General features: G+C 43.2%; 1 protein-coding gene across 1 annotated transcript; it reads right to left on the bottom strand.

Moving 5' to 3' along the window:
* Positions 1-4880: 4880 nt before the first annotated feature.
* On the bottom strand, positions 4881-5555 carry LOC104842745 (claudin-8-like). Its single transcript, XM_010585278.1, has one exon. It carries the CDS (start codon positions 5553-5555, stop codon positions 4881-4883), a length of 675 nt encoding a protein of 224 aa, XP_010583580.1.
* Positions 5556-27943: the final 22388 nt, after the last annotated feature.

The following is a 27943-nucleotide window of genomic DNA, read 5'->3' as shown; positions in this document are numbered from 1 at the left end:
AGCAGTGGGAAATTAACAGAGACATTGAAGGGATGGAGAAGAGTAAAAATAATGTAATGTGGATGCAGAATCTATGAGTGAGTACAGTAACAACAGGATATATTGGAAGGAAACTATCATGTTCCTATTTCCAGACATTGATTTCTGCTACTGTTGGAGCCAAGGATTTCTCTGGGGTCTCATCTTAGTATCCTCAGAGATCTAGCAATAAAGGAGGAACTGCAGCAAGGAAATTTGCATTAGACACCCCGTTGGTTATTGTACTGTCAATGATTAAGTCCCACAGTGCAGGAAAGTTTGATCTTGAGACCTGAAATGATAGAAATGCAATGTGTTTGACATATTCAAAGAAGGTATTTGCTTGGTTTTGTGAATCATTTACCCCATGCTATGACAACCTGCAATAAGTATATTCAGTGTGATGGTGGTTGTATTCAGCAGTGGTGAGGCTTCCTCTGGGATTCTTTCTCCAGTTTTGGGCATCAAACTTAAAGAAAGAGGTGGAGCAGCCAAAAACAGCCAGAGGAGGTAAACAAGTACGGGAAGAAATTTAACAAGTATGCCAGTGAGGAAAGAATTAGAGATGATTAAGCTAAGCAAGAGAGGTTCAAGAGGTCAGAATGTAACAGTCTTGAAATATGGAAAAGGCTCTCTGCTTTAAAGGAAAGCAGTAGCCTGTTTTCTATGCCTGCTGCTGATGGGACAAGAAATAGTGGAGCAGCCTTAGCCTGCAGTGGGAGATTTAGTTTAAGCTTCGTGAAAACCTTTTTTAATGAAAATTATAATTAAGTACTGGGATAGATTGCTAAGGACATTGCAGAGTAGCCACCCCTGGAAGATTTTATTGCACAAACATCTCTCAGGAAAAATTTTAGCGTATTTGTTCATTGAGAAGACGAAGGGAGTAGTTAATGGATATCACCTTTTCTGGAGTGAACTCCACTCACAGTATCTTCTCCTATTTGTCCTCTTTGGCCCTACATGGATGACCTCCCACTAGTGAAAGGAACTGATGGTGCTGATGGGACTCTTGACGGTACCCAGGTAAACTAGTTGGCATCAGCCTTTTCCTAATTTCTCAAGCAACACATATTTAGGACTGCCAATGGCCTACATCCCTTAGGTGATGATTCCTTGCTGAGACTTTGCAGGAAAGTATTGTGGCCATCAGCTCCACGGGGCAGTGGGATGAGTGGGGAGGCAGTGAGGTTAGAAAGGCTCAGCTTGCTTTGCTGCCTAGGGGTTGATCTGTGGTAGAGTCACAGGCAAAGTACAAAGGCTAGAAGCATATGAAATGGAGAACAGAGGTGGGTGTTTGTTGAGGGGCTCTGTTCAGGGGCTCAACCCTGCTCTGCAAGGCAAGACTGGGGTAGTGGACATGCCTGTGTCAGGACTGTAAGTACTGAACCCTCACAGGGCTGGAGTTACCCAGCACTGCCCTTCTTCCAGCTCAGCAGGAAAGGAGAGATGGGCATCATGCCTTATGCTCAGCAAACCCACTATATCCACTGTGTGGGGTCAGAGTATGACCCTTGGTGATGGGCTGAAATCACCGACAAGCCTGCTGATTTGTTAAGCACAAAGATACCCTGAGGACAGGATGCTGGAAGTGGGGACAGTACCTCCAAGCACAACTGTCCACTGGCCCTGGTCTCCTGCCGTTCTGTAGGCACCTGCCGCTGACAGTGGCAGCAGCAGATCTCCATACATCTCCAGCCTGACACAGTAAGGCCATTCTTGTATTTCAGTAATGAGCCTTCCTGGCTGTGAGGCCCAAGATATGACCTCTCCTAATCTGTCCCTGCTCCATTTTCTATTATTCTTTACCAGTCATGTTTGAGAGCTGAACAGAAAGCAAGCAGCCTACAGATAAACTCTCACATATAGGCACCATGTATATTCAAAAACACAGGGGAGTACAACACCTGTTCAGGACTGCACCTTAAAAACACAGACAAATCCATTATATGCAGCTGACCTTACTGGATTTGCAGACGTGTGATAACCTCATGTGTCAGATGACTCATTCGCATATAAAATTGCAAAACAGGAGCTCACACACACTCAGGCTCTGTTATGGCTCTGCCTTGCCTGCACAAATCAGCTCCTGTAACTGCGGCTCTGCTGCCACCCATATGTTTACCACCTCACTGTCTAGCTCTAATGAGAGCAGTGCCTAGTAATGCCAGTGGCAGCTCTACACTCTAGACCTCCACAACAGTTGCAGCAGCAGTGGGAGAATTTCAGAAGAGGCACATTATAAATGAAAGCCCAGTTGCTCAATAACAGAGCAATGGTAGAAATCTTGAACCTTCACTCATCTGAGTTAAACAAGCATTACTCTCCTCTGACCTGCCAGTTGTTTATTCATTTACACAGCACAGAGGGCACCAGGTGGACCTGGAAAGGCTCCACATCCATTTTACATTGCAGGAATGCAGACAAGCACTCAAAGTGCAGGGCAAAGGGGAACAAGCTAGACACCCTTGGTTTCATTTATGGAGGCAATACTGCTTATTTCCCAAATAATGTCTCTTGTCTGTAAGCACAAAAATTAGTTCTAAATTACAGGATACAGTATTTGAAAGTTTATTGCTTCAGGCAGTCGTTTTGTGCTTGGATATACACCCCTAGATGGGACCCTCTGCTCAGACGACTCAGGGTTTATTTAATGCACAAACCTGGGGAGCCCCGTTCTGTTTAAAATGGAAGCTTTCATTTCAGTTCCACAGTATATGAGTGAGATACAATTAAAGGAAATGGCTGGCTGTGCATGGGAGGCTCTTAAGCGGGAATATGTATATCTTACAATAAGGTGAACTGTCTGCAGCATATACAGGATCTCTAAGGGACATTTTCAAAAAATTCAGGGTCCCATTCACAGTCCATTGGATCTGTGTTCCTGTTAGTCCTGTGGATAGTTTTGGAAGATTTTTTATAGTCTTCTTGTATCTTCTTTTGTTTGTACAAGTAGATCAGTGTGTGCTTTACCAGGAACAGACAATACTATCCAATGTAGCTGTAGTGTTCGATGTACACAGGCTTTTTCAGAGATGTCAGACTTATCTCACTTTTCACTGGGGCTTGCCTCAGACCTGTAGAATACTGTATGAGTCACTCTGTGTTTTGACAGCAGAGATAACTACAATGCACTAGTACATATACATGTAGTTTTCTGAGTAATATCTTGTACCTGCCTTTTAGAGGGTTGAACTAGGCAGGTGACTTTATTATAGACACTGTTATAAAACCTGGTGTCTAGCTATGAATTCTGTGTAGGATATTCATAAAATGCCACTAACAACAGGTTTTCTCCTCCACTCTCTTCCACCCAAAAAAGAGACTGAGCTGGTGCATAAACATTAATGAAGGAATACAGGGGAAATACAGCCACATACTGCTATATTACAGAAAGGTCATGCACATTACACATATACATATGTAGAAATAATTTGCTTAAAAATAAGGAAGAAAATTAAAATTACATAATCAAGCACATCTTACTATGTATCTTACAAACACTGTGAAGAGAGTTCCAGAGCAGATTTTGGTTTCTTCTAGCTTGTTCAGAGTTGCATCTTCTGAAGTGAAGAATTTCCTTCCGAACTTTCAATTAGTAATAGTCCAAGGAATTTGCTGGAGAACTACAGATCACATAATAAACTTTCTATAAAATATTTAAAAGTCAATCAAAGTCTAGAACAAGAATGTTGTTTTCCATTAAACCACAAATTGAATTGTGTTCCCAGTTCAGTCAAAGGCAAAATTCCATTGATTTCTGTGGGTCTGGAGTTACCACTTAATCATTGGTTACAAAATTCTATTAAAATATTACCACTATTGATTAATTTGGGTAATTTATTAGATTAATTTGTATGGAACTATTTATTTTTCAGTAGACTGGTTTCTTTACATTGTTGCTTATCATGGGTGCATGATCTTATTATTAAAAATATTGTTTAGCTTGTTTTAATGGGAACTGTGAGAATATACTATCATTGTTTATGTTCTTTATGCCTATAAACTATGCTGGTGTGAGTGGGTCTCAGCAAAAATATCAGCCTGATTGTACAAAAGACTCTTATTTAAAAATATATATTATCACAGAGTCCTGCGGCAAGTAACTAACACAGTGTTTGTGATCTGTGAAATATTGCAAAACCTCGTGGTTGTAAGCCACGAGGAGTTTGCAAAGGAATACTGCTGCTTCTAAAAAAGAAGAATGTGAATGAGTTTGACCTATATGGATTACAAAAGGAATATTAACTTTCACCAAAAAGATGATATTTAGGATGAACATAGAACTATGTTTATTCTCTGAAATAGGGGATATTTTTCTGATATTTCAGCTTACCTTCCTCTACTGAATAAATTCTTCATGCAACCTCCCATTAAACCTACAGTTTACAAACCTACACAATCCCATAGTGAATGCTGTTCTTTTAAACCATTATTGTCTTAGCCTTATTCACTGTTATCGCCTCTTTCCCAGGTAAGAAAAAAACCCCAAACCCAGCTACCGAACTCCCCACTTTTTTGCAACAGGCCAGAATTTCATATTACAGTGGAACTTTAAGCCTTTTATTACTGTTTTACACATAAAATGCAACCCAAAGCAGAGCCACACAAACCAAAAGCTATTCCAAGTTACTGTTAAAATAATATTAAACATTCACCTTTCTGTGCATTACAATTGTCCTTGCTGCAGCATTAGCCACAGCAGAGCCCACTCAGGCTAACTGCAGCTCCAAAACGCAGCCCCAACAGCAGCAGTTACAGGGCAGAAGGCAAAGGCAGCTTTCCAGCTGCCCTTTTGTGCAGAAGCTGAAATCCATCCAGACAAATTGAATGCTTCAAAAATAGGAGAAGGCAGGAGGCATCTAGACGTACTGACTTTTGGAGTACGAGCTTTCAGTCTTCCTGTACAAATGCTGGCTGTGAGTGGGGTAGTGGGTTGGTGTGGAATATCCATAGCTTCTGGTTTTCTCGCAGCAGCGGCAAAAGCAACAGAATATGGCTCCAGCAGCAATGAGGCAGAAGGCAGATACCCAGCCCAGGTAGAGGGCCTCTCCAAGCTCCCTTTTCTGTGCAACATTGACCATGGGGTTGTAGAAGTCACGGATGATGGTGCTGGCAACCCAGCAGACTGGAATGAGCTCAACGGCACCCGAGAGGATGAACAGGAGCCCGGCCACCAGAATAATATAGCCCTTGGCTTGCCAGCTGCTCTGCGCGCACTGCATGCACTTCATCCCAATAATGGCAACCATGAAAGCGAGGAACGAGAGCACTGACCCAGCACACATCAGCCCTCTGGATGCCTGCAGGTCCGGCGAGAGGGCCAGCACGGAGTCGTAGACCTTGCACTGCATCCTGATGTTGGCTTGCCTGATGCAGTGCATCCACAGGCCTTCCCAAATGGTCTCAAACACGATGATGTTGTTCTCGATGAAGGCAGACACCCTCCACTGAGGCATGCCTGTGACAGCAAACGTCCCGATCATGCCAATACCACCAACAAGCAGCCCAGCAATCTGCAAAGCACCACCGACCATGCTGCCTTTGAAACAAGGTGAGCACGCCTCAGCAGGTTCCCTGAGCCAGGCGCACACTGCTGGCAAAAAAAAAAAAAAAAGCGCAACTTTTTCTGAAAGTCGTTGTCCCTTGTGCAAAGAAAGTTTCAGAGTCAGTCTGCACAACTTTAAATCAGCTTAAATCTGGCACACACTACCTGGGACTTGGCTGCTCCTTCATTGCCTTTATAATTCCCCTGCCACCACTGACTCAAAGAGGCAAACTGAGCAATCAAGTGGAACAACTTTCCAAAGCAAGAGAAAGGACAGGGTGTGTGTAAACCAGCAAGAGCCACTTAGGATAAATGCACCTTCTGAGGAAAATGCTTTGCATTGAAGTCTCTTATTTAAAAAATAAAAAAAAAAGAAAGCCCTACTCTTAACTCTAGCTTAACTCTACAGGTTTGTCTGTGCTAAGGGAATGGACTGGTCTCGATAGGGAGACTTAGGTATGCACTGGTGCTGTTACTGAAGCTATTGCACTGAATAAGCAAGAATATTCTGCCTCAGCTCGGCTCTGTGGCAAACTGCCAGGAGGAAAGCAGAGCCGCGCTCCCTGCCACAGGGCCTCTGCTCCCAAAAGTACTTTTGTTCTGAAGCTTGAAGGAGTACTGCAGTGACAGGATCAAGTTAAAAAACAAATCAAAAGAATAAAGATAAAGTAATTCTGAACCTGAAACAGTTCTGCAGAGGATAATCAAAGCTGCAAAAGACCGTTTAAGAGGTAGAAGGAACAATTAACAGACCTCAATCTTGCTAATACCTGTACACATATATAGCTTTATACATTTCTGTTGCTCTACCGAGTGTTATGGGAATAGGGAGGCTTCTGGAGATACCCACATGCTTAAATGATTGCACAATCAGGTCTACAGAATGGTGATTTAAGCTATGTAGCAAATTGTTTTCCTGTGCAAAAGTGAACCCAGCAATTACCCTATGATGTAGTCTAGTGAAATGGAAAACATTGTCTCTCCAAGTAAAGACCTATTAGAGCTATCCATGTACAAACAAATAGTTTAGAAAAACATCACTTTAATTAAAAAAAAAGTTCAAACATAATAAGTATGGAGAGCAGGTGAACTGTTCATTCAAGAGCTCTTGTGTGATGTGACCAGCAGACAATCCTGGAAAATGTCAGGTGAAGAAACTAGGGAAAGTCAGAGCAACAGAAATCACAGTCAAAAATCTAGGAAAAAAAACAGGCAAGTAACAGTGCATTCTTTTTACAAATTCATATAGCTACAAATATATGCATGAAATATTCAGCCTGATCTCTGCATGTGCCTTAACATGGAAAACAAAAAATTCGGCATAAACTAGGATCTTTTGTTATAAAGTAGTACTCCACATGTTAAGACAAGAACTGATTTGTTACACCGTAAAAGATCAATTTAGGATATTAGCTAGATATTGAAATACTAGTCTCCTGCTATTTATTTGAACTTTCTTGCCTCTCTTTCTTTTTCTTGCCATTTATATATCTTTAAAAACAGAAAGCAAATGCAAAAAAACAGAGCAATGCAGTGCTAAACATGCCGGCTTGTTGGCATATCAAAGATAGAGAAAAGATAAAAGTCCCACTTACATGTGATATTTTATGCTCCCTAAGCGTGTTTCTGTGTGTGTGTGCGTAAAACTACGGTTAGGAGGCAAGGGAAAGCAAGAAGCACTCTACAAATCTTTTCATATTCAGTTTGGCTTTCATATCCACCTGGTTTTCCAACCTCTGCAGCAGGCTGCTGCTTATGAAGACATGCTAAAATGATGAAGACAGGTAACCTCTCCTCCTGTTTCTGGTCCCTTGAGCCCTGACTTGTGGCCAGGCAAGTTTCCATTATGCCGTTTTGGCTTTGTTTGTATCTCTGAAATCAAACCTGCTGTCTGCATGCCTTCCCTGATCCGAAGGCACGGAGAGCCTTGCCCTGAAAACTACAGTTAGTCTGATGGCAGCTCCAAAAGCACTTTAAGGGATGAGAAGCCAAGCAGGAGTCTGCTTTTTCGGGTTTGCTTCTACTGCTCAGCGGTGTCTGATGCCACCACGACTACGCTGCCTGCTCTGCATTTCTCCTGCCACACATTTTCATCCGCCGGTTTGGATCCCGCTCGCCATCAGCCAGCCTCCGCTGGCAGCTCGAGCCCCTTTGGCCACGCCTGTGAGCAAGGCAAAGGAGGGGCCCTCTGGCCTCCTGGGTTAGGGACCACGACTGCCGTGCGAGCTGGAGGCCCCTGTCGGTTTGGACTGCCCCCGGGGCTTTACACTCTGCAGCCCCATGCCCTGGCGCCCTGCTGCGCTCCTTGCCTCTGCTGGCCTGCGTGCACAGGGGAGAGGGCAGTGCCCTCCTCCCAAAGGTGAGCGTGCCGCAGGTGCAGGGGCGCTGGGGGTAACAGCTCGCCTCCTGCTGCGGCCTCTGGTCTCCTGTGAAGGGTGTCATTTTCTGGCCAGCGACAAAGGGTGACTTGATTCTGTTGGGCAGAAGGTATACATTCCCAATGCGTTAATTTGGAGAGGCCACGCTAACGCTTACTGGATTGGCGTAGGAACTGTGTAGACTGCTATAGCCTGAAAGAGTCCATGTAACTGAAATTGCAATTTGCTGCTGTGCACGCTGCAAACTAGCCTTGTCATATAGACCCGTAAGTGACGGGGGCCTGGGTACAGGACTTTGCGAAAACTGAGCGGGGAAAACTTCTCGGATGACTGGATTCATGGAATCACAGAGTAATTCAAGTCAGAAGGAGCATCTGGATGTCATCTGATCCAACCCATGCTTGCAGCTGTGCCCTGCAAAGTCACAAGGCTAAAAATCCAATCAAGGTCCATTTCAGCCATCAAAAAAAGTCCCAAAGATTTCTTGGGGGAAGAGGGTGGTTAAATCCTGTTCCCCCAAGGGCGAGACATGGAGGATTTTAAGGAAAGGCTATATATGCACAGTATTTCTCTGCTAAAATGGATTTGGCATATTAAATATATAATAACGTAATTATCATTGCATGACTTTGCAGCACCATGGTTGCCACTCAAACAGCAAAGAAAAAGCTACCAGTCTATAGCAGAACAAATAAACAAGCACTTTAATAACATATCAGTAAGTAAACACAAGTGTGATACAAGCAGCAGACTGATTTTTCTTAGAGACTACTGAAGTTCTAATTTACAGGACATGGAAAATAATTAGCTGAGCAAATATAATTTAACCACGTTATTGATTAATTTACAAAACCATTAAAGCTCCCATACAAATTCATGGTAAGATTATGTCTGCACCAAGGATTCAGTATTTGCACATTCTTAGAAGGATTAAATTTTAGTGCCTTATCTTGCTTAAAACCATTTTCAGAAGGAAATGTGGGAAAATCTTATTTAGCGTTATGGATTGCATCTGTGTGTTTACAATTAAAGCACAGGAAGGGGGCAAGTCAAGAATCCCATTATTTGTTCTTCTCTATATTCAAACATGCCATTTCATTATAGCAAAATATCAGAAATACCTGTGACTAGCTAATCATATTTCACTGTTGGCCACAGGATCCTATTATTTTGTTACAAAACAAATATGCACATACATAATGTAACCATTTTTGTCTTTTCTCTTCTTTTCATTTTTTCTTTTCTTTTCTCTTTGCTTTCCTCTTCTTTTCTTTTCCCATTATGTTAAGGAATTAATAGCCTTAAAATCAGTGTCGAGTTTTTCTGTATGACCTGTGTATTTTCCTGCTTGGCGTTCCCAGCTCTGCCCTTCTCCTCTTTCTCCTCACCAGAGCAGATGAGTAAGTCAGTTGCAAGCACCCGTTGTCCTGTGTTCTCCTTGAATAATGTGGACCTAAAGCAACTACAACACTGCCTGAGCAGAAAATATGTAACATTTCAGGACTGGGCTTGGTTGGTCTGCCTGTTAGCTTCAAACAGGACCCCACGGTCAGGACATTTTGCTTCCCTGTCTCTTTGACACTTTGGTAGCATCTTTCTCCAATGAATCCCCTTGTGTGAGAGCAAGAAGGGACTTCTCACCCTTGTTACATGGCTTTTCTTCTGAATGTTGCTCACAGTTTGGGGAGGAGGTGAAGTGAGGAGATGATAACCCCATGATTAGTTCAGCTGCCACTTAGCACCATTTCTCACAGCTTCTCTAGGAACCCACTGCTCCCCAGCAGGGCAGTACAGCCCCCAAGTCCCTGTCGTGACTCATTTTCAGCCACTAAAGGTGTTCTGGAATAAAATACACCAGGAAAATAGGTTTTAAGCATAATGTCCTTCCTCTTCCTGAGCATATAGCATTTTTTAATTCCAGAGTTGTGAAGTGCTAACAGCAATCACTGATGCTGAGGGGGAGGTGGGGAGAGGGGGAAGAAGTGGTTGCTCAACACCTCCAAAAATCTTACCCTGCATCAGCAGCACATTGAAAAGAATCCTGATTATTGAAGCTTTTATGGAAAAACAGAGGAGTGTTGATGTTAGACAAGTTGTTCAGCATTTTCTTTCTTGGAAGGCTATTATTACTGTGACAGTGGATGTGCACTGCTCTATGGCTTGCCTCAGGTATACTGTAACCTGGCCCTTATTTTTCTCCAGGATCTTTTACCTAATGTGGCAGAACATGAAAAGCCAGTTCAACATATCTAGTGCAAGCAAAAAGAGTCATATACATTCATAATCAGCTTCACTGAAGAGCCACTTCTTTTCAGTTGAGGTAGCTTTTACTCCTGTACCTTCTCTGTCCATTAATTAGCACTAACAAGACACCATTGTCTAGATGGCAAAAGGGGCAATGACAGAAAGGCAAAAAAAATAATACTTGGCTAGTAAAGTAACAGCATTGCAGAAAATCTTTTTGCCTAATATCCCAAATAACTTTATGTATTTGCTTCTCTTGCTCCCCACGCTTTAAATCCATGACAATGTGATGATGTTCCCCTTGGATTAACATGTGGTGCAGAAATTTCAATTTCCCTGCTTTTAACTTCTGTTTGTTTTATGAAATGGTAATGCAGAAAATTTGCCTAACTTGGAACAGGGACACACAGTTCAAAAATAGGATTTCTGAACATACCCAGTGGCTGAAGAGCATCAGAGGCAGCAACTTCCTATGCTATCTACCTCTGTACACCTTTAGAGACAGCTGAAACCTCATGAAGAGTTGGATACAAAGAACTGACCTATTATGTTGCTGAATTTTCGTAAGAATTAATAGCAAACAATGCTATGCTAAAGGAAGGGATGGAAAGCTATCCACTTGGCAGCTTGGAAAACGGACTAGATAAAGTTCATAGGCAGATGTCATGGAATCATTCTGCACCAGGACGGATTCACCTTAGGGAGGCTATAGGACATATCTGGCCCCAAACTCTTAGCATTTGCTGTGCAGGTTTTCCCTGCAAGCTAGAAAGGGTCATATGGGGAAGCTGACTTCTGACTTTGGATACCTAGCTTACACTCACTGAAACCCATCACCCCTTTGCTGTGAAATGAGTAGGAACATGAAGTATTTTGTATAAAGTTCCTTTTTTCTTCGCAGAGAAAGAGATGAGATCACTAATATGAAGGTCTGAGATTAATATATTTCTTCATTGTTTTAGAAAAAGTTCCGTGATTGATGTGTTTGAAAGAAAATTTAAATGCCAGTTTATTCCATTCAGGTGGCTGCCTCAGTAACATTCTCTAGCATCTCCTGCAATTAGCCCACAATTTACAGATGCCAGACCTTCTTTAAAATGAAATGTTGCCTAAGTGGATTTGATTAAAGGTTTTACATCTCCAGACAAAACCTATCATTTGTGGCATTTCTGCTCCAACCCCATTGAAGCATCATCATATTACATTTAATTTTCTTTTCTAAAAGTTCCCCAAGCTTTTATTTTTAGCATTCCTAACATTCTTGCTGTGAAGGGCTGCCCGTCCTGAATCATAAGACTTTCACAAGTGTGACATGATAGTTCATTAAAGATAAGAACAACTGGCCAATACTTGTCTTCTGTTATACCCCAGATGCCTCAATGATTGTGGCAGGATTTCACAGGTGGAAATGAGAGCAAAACTTCCATTTTACCTGCTTGCCTAGAATCTATATTAAGAATTTAACAGAGAAAATGCTCAGAGGAGATGAAGATTGTTTTCAATTCAGTTAATAATATTTAATCTTTTGGTGTAATCAAATCATTGTGGTGATAATGTATATATTGTAGAAACAGTCTGGCATTTTTGAGGCACAACAGTAAACTTGCAGTTATTTGTAGTTACCTAAGGGGAAGGAATGAAAGAAGGACTCAGACAAGCAAACCCACAAATTCAAAATATATGCTGTGTGAAGTTAGAACAAGATTGAAGGAAGAGTGTTGTTTTTTAATCTGCAACCCATGGAATCAACACATGCATGCTTTAGAGGTAATGCTGCAGTAATGCTTACACAAATACAAACAGCGTGTATTTCCTGCTTCTGGTGTTCTGTCTTCTGGATAGGCTTCCCCACTCTTTCTTTTGACTTTCCTTTTCTATTCTTTATTGATAGAAAAAATCCAGGCTGGTATCCTGGAAGTTTTCTACCATGCTTTTGCCTCTGCAATAGCTTACCTGGCTTTAGAACTAGTGGATTTTTGTGGATGAGCAAAATAACATCTTCAAAACCAGATCATCACAGCTTGGCATGGTTTCTGGAAAAACAACAGACAAATCAGTAACACAATAAATATCCTCAAGCAGGCCAAAAGAAACGCTAGAGTTTTAGTCTTTGCATGGCAGTCGCTGTAACGTGATACACATTTTGTGCCAGAAGTCAGCAGCTGGCAGGTTTTCGGAGTGCTCCCACAAATCTTTCGAAGCACAGCCTGGCACTGTTGGCATGGCTGCTCCTCCCAGCAGCTGTGCCTGAGCTCTCTTCAGCCTCGGATGCAGCAGCATCAACTCGTATCCAAACCTTACCTCTTCTTATGTGTTAAGCCCACCCAGATGCCAGGCAGTGTTCTAGTGTTAATAAGCCCTTCCACTCCCTATTCAGTCTCCAGGGTGTGTTTTTGATGGTAGGAAAGATGGCATAGATATGCAAGCCATTTTACAAAGAAAGCCCCTTGAGCCTGCAATAACATTGCAGAGCACGGAGTCCACTGCTATGAAGTGTGTGCTAGTTGCAATCTTTCACTGGCCACATCTCAGAAATCACCCTGAACTCTGGGATGAGAGAGATGACGGAGGCAACTGCTGTTTGCAAACATTTTCCACTCGCTGCCTACCCTGGCCGGGGTCCCGCGTTCCAGGGGCAGGAAGGAAGGAGCTGCTATTTCCACACACAGGGACTCATCACTTCAATAATAAAAGGACAGCAACCATTTTCTTTCTTTTACGTGAACACAACACAGTCAGGAAATAGTCCAGCTCATGAATCGAGGCTTAGGTACTTTGAGAGCACAGCTAGGGTTGCTCTGAGTGCTGGCCTAGGGGAACAAACTTAGACTCATGCTCTAAATACTCTTTATATGTGGGTGCAACCCCCCCCCCCCACAAAGGCACTTTGCAAAGTTCAAAGGGGACAAAGCTTTCTCCTTGTAAACATCGTAATTGTCAGTGGCGCTCTAGGAAGAGGCATCTAAAGCAGGTACATATAACTAGGAAGCCTTTAAAAACTGGAGGAAGGATCAAAATATCATATAAAGGGGGATTTCAATGTTTTCTCCTTTAACCACTTCTTTTCCAACCTGACTGGGAAGCCATACATCCTAGTTTGCTTCTGGATTAAAACATTCTCCTTTATTGCAAATTCTCCTTGTTTGTTGGCTTTCCACTGCTGCATCCATTAGTAACATGGGCTGGGGGAAGATAATATTCTTCATATACCAGGTTTTCCCATGGTGGACCCCTCCCAAATCCTGTAGGAGATCCACTCGTGGAGTAACAGCAATACCAGCCCACTTACAATGCCAAAACTCTTCAAGATCAAGGCAAAGTGTTCCAGCTGCAATGTTATTCACAGATCAATATGCTATTAAATTAGTTGGGGTGCTGCACAATAAATCTTTACAAATTTACCATGAAATACCTACATGACTAAAGGAAACAAGCTCTAGATGAAACAGATGAGTGGAGGCAAGAAAAAGGAAGAACTTGACGTTTCAGTACTATTCATAGTATTTAATCAAACATAAAAGAAGTTTTCTGAAAGATATTTCAGCCACAGTGATCACCATTTTCAAAGCAAAGTGGTTTGCCCCCAAAAAAAAAAAAAAAAAAAAGATGTAGTTTGGGGCCAGCAGAACAGCTGGAAACAAAGACAGAGAAGGAAAAGAAGGCACCTGGGAAGACTGAAGTGTGCTGGGTTGTTAGTTTTCTTACTTGAACCACAGGGGGAAATCATTGGCTTCTAGGGAGATACCCTCTTGGTGATTGCTTACAAGCAACTGCAGGTAGGTACCCAAACTGTCATTCACCTCACTTGTATTTCAATATACAGCTGTTGCCCCCCTATCCCGCATATGTGTACTGACTGCTCGATGTTGAGAGCTTCCCATCTCCCTCATTCCCTGATCTGGCTGCTCTCTGTGTACCAAGGTAGAAAGGACATTCTGCCTGAAGTGACAGTCTCTGTCCAGATTTGTCTTTGTTTCCTCTTGGTGTGAGTCAGACCTATGATATTACAGAGCATCTATGAACAGCACTTTAGCAATGCGGAATGCATCTGCACATTTGGTGATGGTTTTTGTATTTGTTTGCAGCCTTCCCAACTGTGTCTTTTAGATCACCACCTTCCCCCAGATTTGTGCTAAAAGCTTATGCCAGCAAACTCACATTTGAATTTGGTCTATTAAAATGTAAACCATCAGATGGCACATGTTCAGCTGGCACAATGCACTCTTACTTTCGTGAAAGTACTGAACAAAAATACTTTTCAGAGATATAGCAATCATCCTGCAACATTATCAGTGCTATGACACTGCACCTCCTCTGAAAAGTTAAATTTATCCTCATTGGGAAAATGTTCAATTTTCTCCAATGTTTCTTGCTTCGGCTCTGTGACCTGTTCTGTCAGAGTGCAAGATTGGGATGCACACGTGGAATGCAAGAAGAGCCGGGTGCAATTTTTTCAAGGACAATATTTTTCAATTCAAGCAGGGTTTGGCTTTTAACAACAACATATGCTGCAGCAAATGTTCTTTTCTGTCAATGTAACTCATTATCAGATGAAATTTCCAAATGAAATATTTAAACAATGACAGAATTTCTAAATATTTAATTTAGAAGTGTCACCAGTGAAAGTAAGTTAAAAAGTTGTTAAATAAAAATCCACCATTTGTCTCCATGTGATCTATTTAAAAAGCCAAAACCTTTCTCTCTGCACACTGAGAGAAGTATTATTGAATTGAATTTTATATGAAAATTCCAATTAAAAAAAAAACCAAACTTTTTAAAGGGAAGTAATTTTTAAAAATACATTTCTCCATCTATTTCCCAGAGATACTTACCCTTTTTTCCAAAGATGTAAGCAATTTGCCACACATAGTGCTTTCCTCCCTTCTCACACATACACATACACACACACACACACACATATGTTTTTTACTTTAGAAAGGCAGGCTGCAAGAGCTGCTGTCTCTTGGTTATGTCTGCTAAAGGAAGAAGAAAGCAGTAACACAGGGCCACAGCCACGTCCCTGCCTTGTGCAGCAGGTCTGACTGAGAAAGCAACTGCCTTAGGCCTGAAACTATGGACCATTTATCTAATTCTGAGCCTCCAGTAGGTGTATGCATCTCCTGGGCTTTAAGTAGAAGAAAAAAGAAAAAAAACCCAAAACATTAACTATGCCCTGCCCCCAGCACAGGGAAGTGGAGAAGGCACAGACTGAGCCTTGCTTGGTTTCAGCCACCCAGAGCCATCTGCAGTCACAGAATATTCTTTCTTCAGTATTAAGGTGTAAGAAATCAGAAAAGGAAGGCAAGACACCGGCATGGATGAGTCAAGATCTGCTGGTCAAACTAAAGGGCAAGAAGGAAATGCACAGGCAGTGGAAGCAGGGTCAGATATTCTGGGAAAAGTATAGGGACATTGCCCAGTTGAGTAGGGGTGGGGTCAGGAAGGCCAAGACATGGCTGGAGCTGAACTTGGCAAGAGATGCAAAGAGTAATAAGAAGGACTTCTATAGGTATGTCAGCCAGAAAAGGAAGGTCAAAGAAAGTGTACCCCACCTGATGAACATGACTGGCAAACTGGTAACAACAGATGTGGAGGAGGCTAAGGTACTCAACAACTTTTTTGCCTCAGTCTTCACTGGCAACCTCTCTTCCCACACCTCTTGACTGTTTAATATCTTCATCAATGACATAGACAGTGGGATCAAGTGCACCCTCAGCAAGTTTGCAGATGACACCAAGCTGAGTGGTGCTGTTGACACACCTGAGGGGCAGGATGCCATCAAAAGGGACCTGGCCATCAAGAAGGGGGCCCATGTGAACTTCATGAGGTTCAACAAGGCCAATTGCAAGGTCCTGCACCTGGGTTGGGGCAACCCCCAGTATCAATACAGGCTGGGGGATGAAGGGATTGAGAGCAGCCCTGCAGAGAAGGACTTAGGGTACTGGTGGATGAAAACTGGACATGAGCCAGCAATGTGCACTTGCAGCCCAGAAAGCCAACCGTATCCTGGGCTGCATCAAAAGAAGCATGACCAGCAGGTCAAGGGAGGTGATTCTGCCCCTCTAATCCGCTCTGGTGAGACCCCACCTGGAGTACTCCGTTCAGCTCTGGAATCCTCAGCACAGGAAAGACCTGTTGGAGTGGGTCCAGAGGAGGCCCACAAAAATGCTCAGAGGGATGGAACACCTCTCCTAGTAAGAAAGGCTGAGAGAGTTGGGGTTGAAGAAGAGAAGGCTCCAGGGAGACCTTACTGTGGCCTTTCAATACTGAAAGGGGTCTTACAAAAAAGATGGGGACAAAGTTTTTAGCAGGGCCTGTTGCAACAGGACAAGGGGTAATGGTTTTAAACTAAAAGATGGTAGATTTAGACTAGATATAAGGAAGAATTTTTTTACAATGAGGGTGGCGAAACACTGGCACGGGTTGCCCAGAGAGGTTGTAGATTCCCCATCCCTGGAAACATTCAAGGTCAGGCTGGACAGGGCTCTGAGGAACCTGATCTAGTTGATGATGTCCCTGCTCATTGCAGGGAGGTTGGACTAGATGACCTTTAAAGGTCCCTTCCAACCCAAACCATTCTATGATTCTATGATTATTCTGAATATTTTCAATTAAGTATAAAGCCAAAAGGAGGAAAAAATCTATTAAAAATAAATGCTTCGAATATATGTCTAGTCTATCTCTGCAGTAGCCCAAGTGAGAATAAGCCATAGAGTTTCAATTAGAGTATCAACTACTGTGTTACTGATCAGTTATTACAAAATTTCCCCAATACCAAGTGCCCTATGGGGTCCGGCTTCCACGCCTCTTGAAGACATATGCAAAACTCCCGTTGCCCTGTTTTAATACAAGCAATCTTTATTTCCAAAGAAAGTAAAACAAGAGGCCTCTCAAGTTCTGACCAGAGGACAGGCTGGAGCATTTTTTGTCCTTGCACAGCTTGCCTGGGTACTGTGGAGCTCCACGGAAACAAGCATAACAGTGACATGTGAGGACATCTTGAGCCCATGAAAAGAGCACAGCAATGTTGTCACCAAGGAGCACACATGGAGCGGAGGGGCATTGCATCCTTTTCAGCCCCCTGGACTCCTGCATTTGAATGCCCAGGGACTGTGGGGTTGTGTGGAAGTGGCCTCCAGCACAATGCCAGGGCAAGCAGGAGCTTCCTCCAGCATAGACGGTGAACCCATACCAAGAGCCATCCTAGTGGATGCTTCATGTATCTATGCCTCCAGATGAAGAGAAAAGCCACCATGACATATGCAAGTGCTCTGCCACCACATCCCTGCTGGAGGGGAGCACCATAGGTAGATGTTGGTGATAGCCAGCTGCAGCTGCAGCTTTGTAGCTACAGAAGCTATTTCAGCCCCAGAACAGTGATATTCTGGTGCTCACACCAACATAGAAACCAAAGGGCTGAATACACCCCTGACCAATGTAATTTTCATAGAATGGACGTATATCAACCAATGTCCCAGGAGATGAAGGTGAAAGATTTCTGAATTCATCAGTTGCTGTCCCAGGAGCGTTCCTGCCCTCAGTCTCTGTCAGCTGCTGTTTCTCTCCCCTCCCAGCCAGGGATAAAAGGGTGAGGACTTACATTATCACCCAAGGTCCAGTGTTAGGATATATCTCCACTCACATACCACAGCACAGAGCCAATGGAGCTGCAAATTAAGTTGAGTGTCCCAGCAGCTCCAGGTGAGCTGATTTCTGTTATGACTCAGCTGCTTCCTCTGCTGAGCACACAAAATTGTCTCCACGCGATCTGTCAATCTGGGGGCTATGCACATGCTTCAGGTGCATACCCCTTCATATCTACTGAGAGATAAACAGAAGAGCTCATGCAGTACTGCTGGATTTAATTAATACAGTATTTCTCATACTCATATTCTTAAGTCCACGCTTGGAAACATGTAGGGCAAGGGAGCTGTGTAAGTCTACAGTCAGTAATAGGTCACCTCTTCTAATCAATATCAAAAGAGAAAAATACAGATTAGAGTCATAAATGGTCCCCTAAATGTGCAGTTCAGCAATATTTAAGTGATAGCAATCTGTCCAGCTGCTTCACGTGTTTCTCACTTCAGTAGCATCTAAGCATCTTCCAGTTTATAGCTATAATGTTAGGTACCCCTCAATTAAGCGTGACAATACCTAGCACTTGTCAACAGCCCGCGTCAGCTGGTAAGCACATTACAATTATAGAATAGAATCATAGAATCATTTAGGTTGGAAAAGACCTTTAAGATCATCAAGTCCAACCATCATCCATGCCCACTAAACCATGTTCTGGAGTACCTTGTCTACACACTTTTTGAATACCTCCAGGGATGGTGACTCAACCACTTCCCTGGGCAGCCTATTCCAATGTCTGACAACCCTCTCAGTAAAGAAATTTTTCCTAATTTCCAACCTAAATCTCCTTTGCTGCAACTTGAGGCCATTTCCTCTCATCCTATCACCAGCCACCTGACAGAAGAGACCAGCACCCACCTCACTACAGCCTCCTTTCAGTAGTTGTAGAGAGCAATAAGGTCTCCCTCAGCCTCCTTTTCTCCAGACTAAACAACCCCAGTTCCCTCAGCCACTCCAGGCCCCTCACCAGCTTTGTTGCCCTTCTCTGGACACACTCCAGCACCTCAATGTCTTTCTCATCGTGAGGGGCCCAAAACTGAACACAGCACTCGAGGTGCGGCCTCACCAGTGCCGAGTACAGGGGAACAACCACCTCCCTGCTCCTGCTGGCCACACTATTTCTGACACAGGCCAGGATGTCGTTGGCCTTCTTGGCCACCTGGGCACACTGCTGGCTCATATTCAGCTGGCTGTCAACCAGCACCCCCAGGTCTTTTTCTGCCAGGCAGCTTTCCAGCCACTCTTCCCCAAGCCTGTAGCGCTGCATGGGGTTGTTGTGATCCAAGTGCAGGACCTGGCACTTGGCCTTGTTGAACCTCATATAATTGGCCTCAGCCCATCGATCCAGCCTGTCCAGATCTCTCTGTAGAGCATCCCTACCCTCGAGCAGATCAACATTCCCACCCAACTTGGTGTCATCTGCAAACTTGCTGAGGGTGCACTCAATCTCCTCATCCAAATCATTGATAAAGATATTAAACAGAATAGGGCCCAACACCGAGCCCTGAGGAACACCACTTGTGACCCGCCGCCAACTGGATTTCACCCCATTCACCACAACCCTCTGGGCTCGGCCATCCAGCCCATTTTTCACCCAGCAAAGAGTACACTTGTCCAAGCCATGAGACACCAGCTTCTCAAGGAGTCTGCCATGAGAGACAGTGTCAAAGGCCTTGCTGAAGTCAAGGAAGATAACATCCACAGCCTTTCCCTCATCCACCAGGTGGGTCACCTGGTCATAGAAGGCGATCAGGTTGGTCAAGCAGGACCTGCCTTTTGTAAACCCATGCTGACTGGGCCTGATCCTCTTCTTATCCTGGACTTGCCATGCGAGTGCTCTCAAGACAAACTGTTCCATAATCTTCCCTGGTACCGAGGTCAGGCTGACAGGCCTGTAGTTCCCCGGATCCTCCCTCTGACCCTTCTTGTAAATGGGAGTCACATTGGCAAGCCTCCAGTCCTCTGGGACCTCCCCTGTTGACCAGGAACGCTGACAGGTGATGGAGAGTGGCTTGGCAAGGACCTCCGCCAGTTCCCTCAGTACTCTTGGATGGATCCCATTGGGTCCCATAGATTTGTGAGTGTCCAGATGGTGTAGCAGGTCACTAACTATTTCCTCCTGGATTAAGGGGGGTATATTCTGCTCTTCATCCTCACCTTCCAGCTCAGGGGGTGGAGTACCCTGAGGATAACTGGTCTCCTATTAAAGACTGAGGCAAAGAAGGCATTAAGTACCTCAGCCTTTTCCTCATCTCTGGTGACTACGTTCCCTTCTGTATCCATTAAAGGGTAGATATTCTCCTTGGGATTTTTTTTACTGTTAACATATTTGTAAAAACATTTTTTGTTGTCCCTTACAATAGTAGCCAGATTTAGTTCTAGCTGAACTTTTGCCTTTCTAATTTCTTATTAATTAGTCTTTGCAATACTCATCAGATGTAGGTTGCCAAGTACAGTATGGTTATCTCTGTTCAGTGACAAAAAAACACTAATGCAGTTACAGCTGTCCAGCCGTCAGAAAATGATGTATGTGGTTCACGCCTCAAAATTTCAGTGTTCTGTTACATCGTGGTTATCATCCTTTTCAAGAACTGAAAAGCTTCTTTTCTTCTGTGCTTTCCTGAAATACATACCTGCACTGTCAGCATTTCCAGCTCATTTTCCCTTCCCGTTAAATCATCAGCAATTTAGAAGCCATTAGTATATAAAAATTGCTTACTGGCTGCCTGGTCTCTGAACACGTTGGTGAAACAGACTTCCAAGCCCATACACGGGAGTAGGGAGAAGGACCATGCTACTCAAACGTTTCTGCTAATTCAGGTTCAAAATGCTACATTGTGCCTGTAAACCAGAGTTAGTGGCTGCTGAGCTCCGTCCTTATGGACTGGGCATGGGAAGTGCACATAGAGAACAGGAGTGCACACGTCTGGAGGCAATAGCTAGCATCTTTTAAGAAAACTAATGGGCCAAAAACTCTGCACACAAGTCAGCGTGCAAATGTGCAGTGTAATCCACTGGGGCATGCACTTCAGTAAGAGTCAAATTGTTTTTGAACAAGGCATCCAACAGGGCAAGCGTCGAGTAACCCAAACTATTCAGGGCAAGATCAGAGGCATCACTTGATTCCTGCCTTTCTGCACAAAACACATTGGTGGAATCCATTATGGGGTTTGGGAGTTGGGGTTTTTTGTTTGTTTCTATTTCTTCATTTTTGGGGGGAAAAGGGAAAAAAAGTCTTAGGAACCATATGCTGAAATGTCTCCAGATTTTGAATACCTCCCCTATTCTGACGGTTTCAAGGCACCCAGCAGCTTCAGCAAAATGCAGCATTGCACATTGGATATTTAGAGAAGTTAATCTTGAAAAGAGATAACTTTTTACTTTTACCTAAAACAGAATAGCATTCCCTTACAATCCCAAAGATAGGACACTGAAAAGTGTACCTGCAGCAGCAGTTTAAGCTAACTTTTTGCCTTCGCTCTACAAGAGCCTAGAAGGGCTCATGCAGTCACTGACAGCTGTTCCTGGCATCCTGCTGCAGCCTGAGCTACCCTTACCAAGGCAGAAGGGGTTAGTTCAAGCCTGTGAGGATGGAGCTGAGACTCTCCTGCCAAGGAAGGGACAGGGTGAGATGAAGGGCAGAGCCATGAGGAAAGCCCTGGAGAGCGAGCACGCCTGCTCCTGCTGCCTCCGGGCACGGGCAAGGACCCCAGCAGCTCCCTCCAGCTCTGCGACCTGGCACCGCTGGAGTCACCGCAGAGGATTTGGCCATTCCCACCACCACCACCCTGCTGATGGCCACCGCCAGATCTCCCAAAATCTGTCCTCCGGACGAAATTTCTAGAGCTCTTCCCCTGCACATCCAGGCAGCAAAAATGATGCCGGCAGCCCTCCTGGCTTCCCCACTGACATGCTTAACCGGCAGCCAGGAGCTGCCCTGTGCCAGGGTGCGTGACATGCAGGTGTGCTCAAGGGCAACCAGCTCAGGGCTGCGCTAGCTTGGCTCAGCTGACGGGGCTTGGGACCTTGCAGGGGTTAAGGCCCTGATTAAGCAAAGTGCTGCTGGCCGTGGCAATGAACTGCTTTGCCAGCACAAATAATTAACCTGGCAAAAAAAAAAGGTAACTCAGTTACCAGGTTCAGACACTGTGTCTTTGGGAAAGATTGGCTTAAAACATGAGCAAATACTTTAAGGGTCCACTCTACACCCACTGAACTACATTGTGTACTTATGACTGATAGTTTAAACAAGATTTTTGCATCAGTTTTTTTGAATTTATTCTAGTTGATTGCATCTAAAACCTCTGATAACTACACCCATTTGTACTAAATATACACAACCACTTAATACAAAATAAATCTTGTATCAGGGCTCTTGCTGGGCTCTTGGAAGATGTTATACTGCAGCTGTAAAAATTACTATTAGCTTTTAAGTTGACCATCAGATTAGTCTCTTACAAGTAAAAATTCCTATGCCTTGAAATGTTACATCTCAAATATTAGAGCAATTCACTATCAAATAATAATGATAAGATTACTTATTCTGGCAACACTGACTAACAAATTGCATTCAAATTATTAAAAAAAAAAGTACTACCCCTAAAATCAGTTTCCTGAGCAGTTAAAAAAAAATTATGTACCTTTTGACCAAAAACCTTAGGCAAAATCAATAATCTTGGCTTCTATCCAGAAATTAAAGATGAAATAGAAAATGGCTGAAAAACATGTTTAAAGGAAAGGAGTGTACAATTATGACTCTGTTCTTGTGAAAAACAAGCCAGGTCGGAATTCTTTGCAATGGTACCTTCTGCAGCACTGTCCTTATTAACGGACAGACACTATGTGTAGCTATAAGAGGACTACACAAACAAATGTGATACAGATACATGAAGGGGAATTAGAAATATGGGGAAGAATTCAGTGTGATGAAAAGCACACCTCTTTAGTTCTAATCCTTTCTCTTCCCTCCTCTGCAGTGTTCCAAATAATCCTTATCTAAAGACTTTATTCTGAAACTATGTTTTGTGTTATCTTTTTACACCATGTTTTTGTATTTGATATTAATCTTCTTCTATTTAGCTTGTACCAGCCTCTGGCCTTTTCACATTTAAGGATTTTCTTTCTGCAGAAATTTCCCATTAAGAGTAGGAGTAGGAAAAATATAAGTATTTCTGTGGGTAAATAAGCACGTAGGATCTAATATTATATGGCAGGGGCGGGGAAGATATAGACATTTTAGCACAAATTAATTTTCCTAAAAGGTAAAGACAAGTCACATAATTTTTTTCTTATAATGATATTTTCCATAGGATGAAGCCATGCTGCGGGCATTGCAGTGAAATTACACCAATTTACAATATTGCAATGCATCAGATTCCAGCCTGCTGTCTCAAGAGTGTGCCTCTAGCTCCCATTAACAGCTCTGGAGTTCTTTGGTGGAAACATTTACTTTATAATTTCACCACAAACTAGAAAGTCAACATCAGCTATAGTGTTGCTAAATTATTCCCCCCTCACAAAAGCAGCTGTGAAAGAACATTATCATTACAGATCTCAAACACACTTTTCTTTTTTTGTTACAAATCCTCATTTAAGATTGTTGATGAATATTAATTCTCATTATCCCCAAATACCACAGAATGTGTATTCAATCATAAATGCCTTATAAGACAATCAAGGCTTCACATTTTCTGTTGCCACTTGAGTTTCTTCTGGTGGACAAGCAACTGGTTTTCAGAGCTAAGTCTGAACATTGGAGGTGATTCACCACTGTGCCTTTCAGAGCAGAAGCAGAACCCTGGTTCTTGTGGTGGCCTTTCTCTGCTGTAAGGCCATTGCCAAGAGAGCCTGCATACCAAACCAGCTTTCCTTTTCCTCACATGTTTCAGATTAGGGAGTGGGATAAATAAATATTGGCATGAAAAACCCTTTTCTTTAGCAATTATATATTTACTTTGACCTTATCATGCTATACAAAACAGTTGGACTCAGAATACAGCTCCACTGGCCGCAAAGCTGCAACTGTAGAGCGTATAGGGAAAGCCATGCTATATTCACCCTGGCTGCCACACATAACAAGAGAAATGCAAGCACAGACTTTAGTATGAGATGTGTAGGCTCAGCAGGAACCTCAAATTCCGTTTGGGAGCTCATGGTGAAGCACAAGCCACTGATGGGCCATTACTGCCATTATTTTGCTAGCTAAGTAAAAAATCGACATGTGTCCTAGTGCTTTAATCACATTTCTATTTGAGTAGAGATGGCAATTATTGTACAAAATTATCTGCAAAAGCTGTGCAAAATATTTACAGTGAGTGATGAGTCCTCAGGCTTATGTTTCCAGGAACGTGGCCTCAGGTTTACTGGCTTCATAATTATAACAGAGACCTCCTCCCACTTAGCCACCCTCACACCATGCTGCCTGAAGTTTCCAAAACCCAGATAGAAAATGAAGACACCGGGGTCAGGCATAGCTGAGAAAGAAAAAAAATGTGCTCTAATGAATTCAGCCTGGATATTTATTAATTTTCCTCTTGTTAAACACCCAAACAAACCCACATAGGATGTTTGCTTCTAACTAATGCAGGCTGTAGGGTTTAATTAACTGAAAGTTCCACAAATTGAGCCCTGCTGAGTTTGCAGTGCTGCAGTTATAGCCCAAGTTTTAAAGGAGACAGAAATGGCCGCAGGACATCTAATTGTGTCCCAGATCAAAGTGAAATGATGAACACCTGAGTTCAGGTGATAATATAATCAATTTTTTTTTTAAGTGCAGTGAAAACTGTCATTGTTGTTCTAGGGTCAATTTAAACTGCTGAAGTGTTGTACTCCTGGAGATAAATACAAACTTGCAGCTAACATAGAAGTAGGCATCGAGCACACTCAAGGTGAGATGGTGAGTCACATTTTTAAGACTTTTGTGGTTGCTTTTTAAAAAATATGTAATATCTTGGCAAATTCAGTTAACGGTTGCCTTTGTTTTCCTTTCTTGTATGAAAAATGAATATGAAAGTCTCAGCAGTGACACTGCATGAAAGTCTGTTTTAATAAGCCAATCTTCATCTTGTCAAATGTGGCTTGTAGGACTTAATGTCTCTTCTTTAGATTTAACAACATGGTTATTTGTACCGGTGTGTACTTAAAACACATAGTCACATACCAGTTCAGGGCAGGAGTGCAGTCCTGGTCCCTCATGAATATGACAAAATCTTGCACCATCGTCTAGTACAGAAAAGACAAAATGAGTCAACTCTGCAACGTTGCTCTTCCTGAAGCAAGCCCTTGCAGCAAAGCCTACCTCCAGGAACCCTTCTTTTTGCTCACTGATGGCCTTGCTCTCTTCTTCCTGCAAACAGCCTCAGATTTCCCTGTGTTGCTTTCTGCAGTCCTGGCTGCTTTGTTTCCCTGTCACTCCCAATGCTGCATTGGGCTGAAGCCATGAGTGTAAAGACTGTTGCTTTGGGAAAGCTCTCTGGAAGCCATCCTTTCCCAGAAAAGAAGACTCCCAAAGTCTGTCTCAAAAAAGGCGTGCTGCCTTGTTTATTTGTTTTGGTTTCTCCTGGCTTGGTTCCTTGGGGAACCAGCTTATAGGCTATTAGCTCTTGGGACTCCAGCTGCCTCCTGATTACAATGCTGGGTGTCCTCCTAATGGGAAGAGAAATTTCCACCTCAGCCATGAAAGAGCTGCACTGGCAACTCCTGCCCCCAGCACCCACAATGTCACCTCTTATTGCCATTGTCACCCTATTACTTTATGTGCTTACTATATAAATTTTTTAATGATCATTTGTTATGCTTTGTCTTTCAAATAGCATTGACTTGAGAAAAGCTTTTTCAGCCCAGCCAAAGGTTGGAAAGGATCCCTTACAAAGCTGAGTACTGAGGAGTCCCTAGATTTCAGCCCTGGGGTATAACCTGAGGAAATGATCTTTAAGTGAAAGGTAGCTCAAGAATTTGAGGCTAGTTCCCATCTGTGTATGTCACAAATTTTAATGCAGACCCTCATGGAAGGTTGATGCATGAGTACGGCAGTGCATCATGCCAGCTATTGCTAGATTTGCTTCAGTGAAATCACTGAATTTTTATTGACGTAGGATTAGTACAACATGATGGAAAATTAGGTACGTGATCACTAATGTTCTGGTCAGTAGTGTAATTTTTTTAATAAAGTCTATTTTGATTAATTGATGCCAGAAACAAACTATTCATTATTTCAGGACTTGTCTTCCAGTGCTTTGCATTTTGAGCCAACTACACGTCAGTTCTGTCCTGTCATCATTTCACACTCACTTTGCATAAAAGTCAGCAGCTAGACAGGGGGATGGCAGGGAAGAACAGAAAACAGCCTCCCTGCCCATTCCCCTGACACCACCAGGCTGAAGGTCCTTGGTGACGGAAGCTTACACAGGCCTTGGGGGCAGAGGGAGAGGTGGGATGGTCCCTTCTCCAGCTTCATTCTTCCTATACCTGAGGGACCAGCAGCACTGGAGTTAGCAGAGGGGCTCCTCTCCTCATCTTCCTGGAAAACCTTCTCTCTCCAAAGGGATCTTAATCAAAGCCCAGCCAAAGGCATCAAGCTGTATCCACCCCGTGAGCATCCAGCAAAGGTCATAGCAGGACGGAGAATATCCAGCACACCACATGGCAGCAGATTCTGGTTTAGGCTATGAAGGCTGAAGCCATGAAAAGAAAAATGCCTACATCCAGAGCAGCACAGGGCCATGCACGGGCCCAGGCTATGTGGACCATTGTGTGTCAAACGCTGCTTAGAAAAGTAGCCAGGAGAGGCTGTCTTGCTAGGAACAGCTGCAGGGAGGAATAAAGGTGTGTGTACGCTGGGAAGTTAAAAACAGCTCCAAGCCTAATGACTGTTTTAGTGGTGACCTGGAGCCCACACGGAAGCAGGAAGAGCACGATGAATGTGGTCTCTGGTTGATTACCACCCATAGTCTAAAATAAAGTGAGTCAAAAAGATTATTAAACCCTGCTGCGGTCTCAGAGAGCAAATCAGCCAAACAAATAATTCCACTGCTTGTTGTTAACACGTCCAAGAAATGTGAAACAAAAGGTACGAGTGATATGTTGCTCCCCTCTCTAATTTTAAATGCGGTTCTGCAGACAAGATGTTCCTTACCACAAATTCATTACAAAGCGGCAACAATAGAGAAGCAAAGCAAAATAAAAACTCTACATCTCCCTGGGGAAGTAAAATCCATTTCTAACCCTTTTTTTTTTTTGCTTTTGTGTAGACAACCAGCATCAGAGGGTAAGCACACATAACAGAACTACAGGCTATTGCCAAGCCATGGTTAAAAGAAGAAAGGCTAATGTGAGGTTACACTGTTCTCCAGTTTACTGTGCAAGAGAGGGAAAGAATGAGAGCGAGATGGGAATTACCATCGCTTTCATAAAAGATGGACAACTGGTTCTCTGAATTATGGAAAGATCCAGCTTAAATATAGTAATTAGCACAGAATGGAAATGGAAGTTTCTTTCATAACAAATAGCAATTACTGAGGACGCCTGGCTTTAGAAGCTAATGTGAGTTTGTAATGAATAGGGAACTATGGAACGGATGTACAGAGAGCAATTTAATCAGCCCAGGGATATAAGGGGCCATGGTCAGCTCCAGTAGGCATGGTGGAATATAAACCACGTGTATTAAAATATCAATAAAGGAAACAACGAAGCCATTCAAAATACAGGCTGAGAGTTAGTCACTGTGTGTTTCTCCAGACTGCATGGTGCCACCAAATCAAAACCTATTCATTCCACTCACCTAAGAAGTCAAAACAAAAAGAAATGCATTGTCCATATACTGGAAATACAGGGAGGCCTGAAGTCCTCCATAAGAATGATAGGTCACCCAAAATTGCCTAGCCCTCCAGGGACATGGTGGGGAGGGAGACCCACATACGACGAAGCTTCTATACCTGCAACAGAGAAGAACAAAAAGAAAGAAAATATTTAACCCTTGAGAAAAATTAGAAATGTGGGAATTTCTAAGGCAAGCAGAGAAAAAGTGGCGGTGAGGGGAGGCCAGGACATGGGCAGGAAGGTGGCAAGGCTTCTCAGAAAGGGAAGAGGGGGTTAAATCTTCAGGGGAAGAGCAGAATAAGGA

This window comes from Haliaeetus leucocephalus, unplaced genomic scaffold (assembly GCF_000737465.1).
Source record: "Haliaeetus leucocephalus isolate CR32 unplaced genomic scaffold, Haliaeetus_leucocephalus-4.0 Scaffold93, whole genome shotgun sequence".
NCBI classification, from domain to species: Eukaryota; Metazoa; Chordata; class Aves; order Accipitriformes; family Accipitridae; genus Haliaeetus; species Haliaeetus leucocephalus.
Note: the sequence above shows the minus strand (reverse complement) of the source record. Positions and strands in the feature narration are given on the sequence as shown.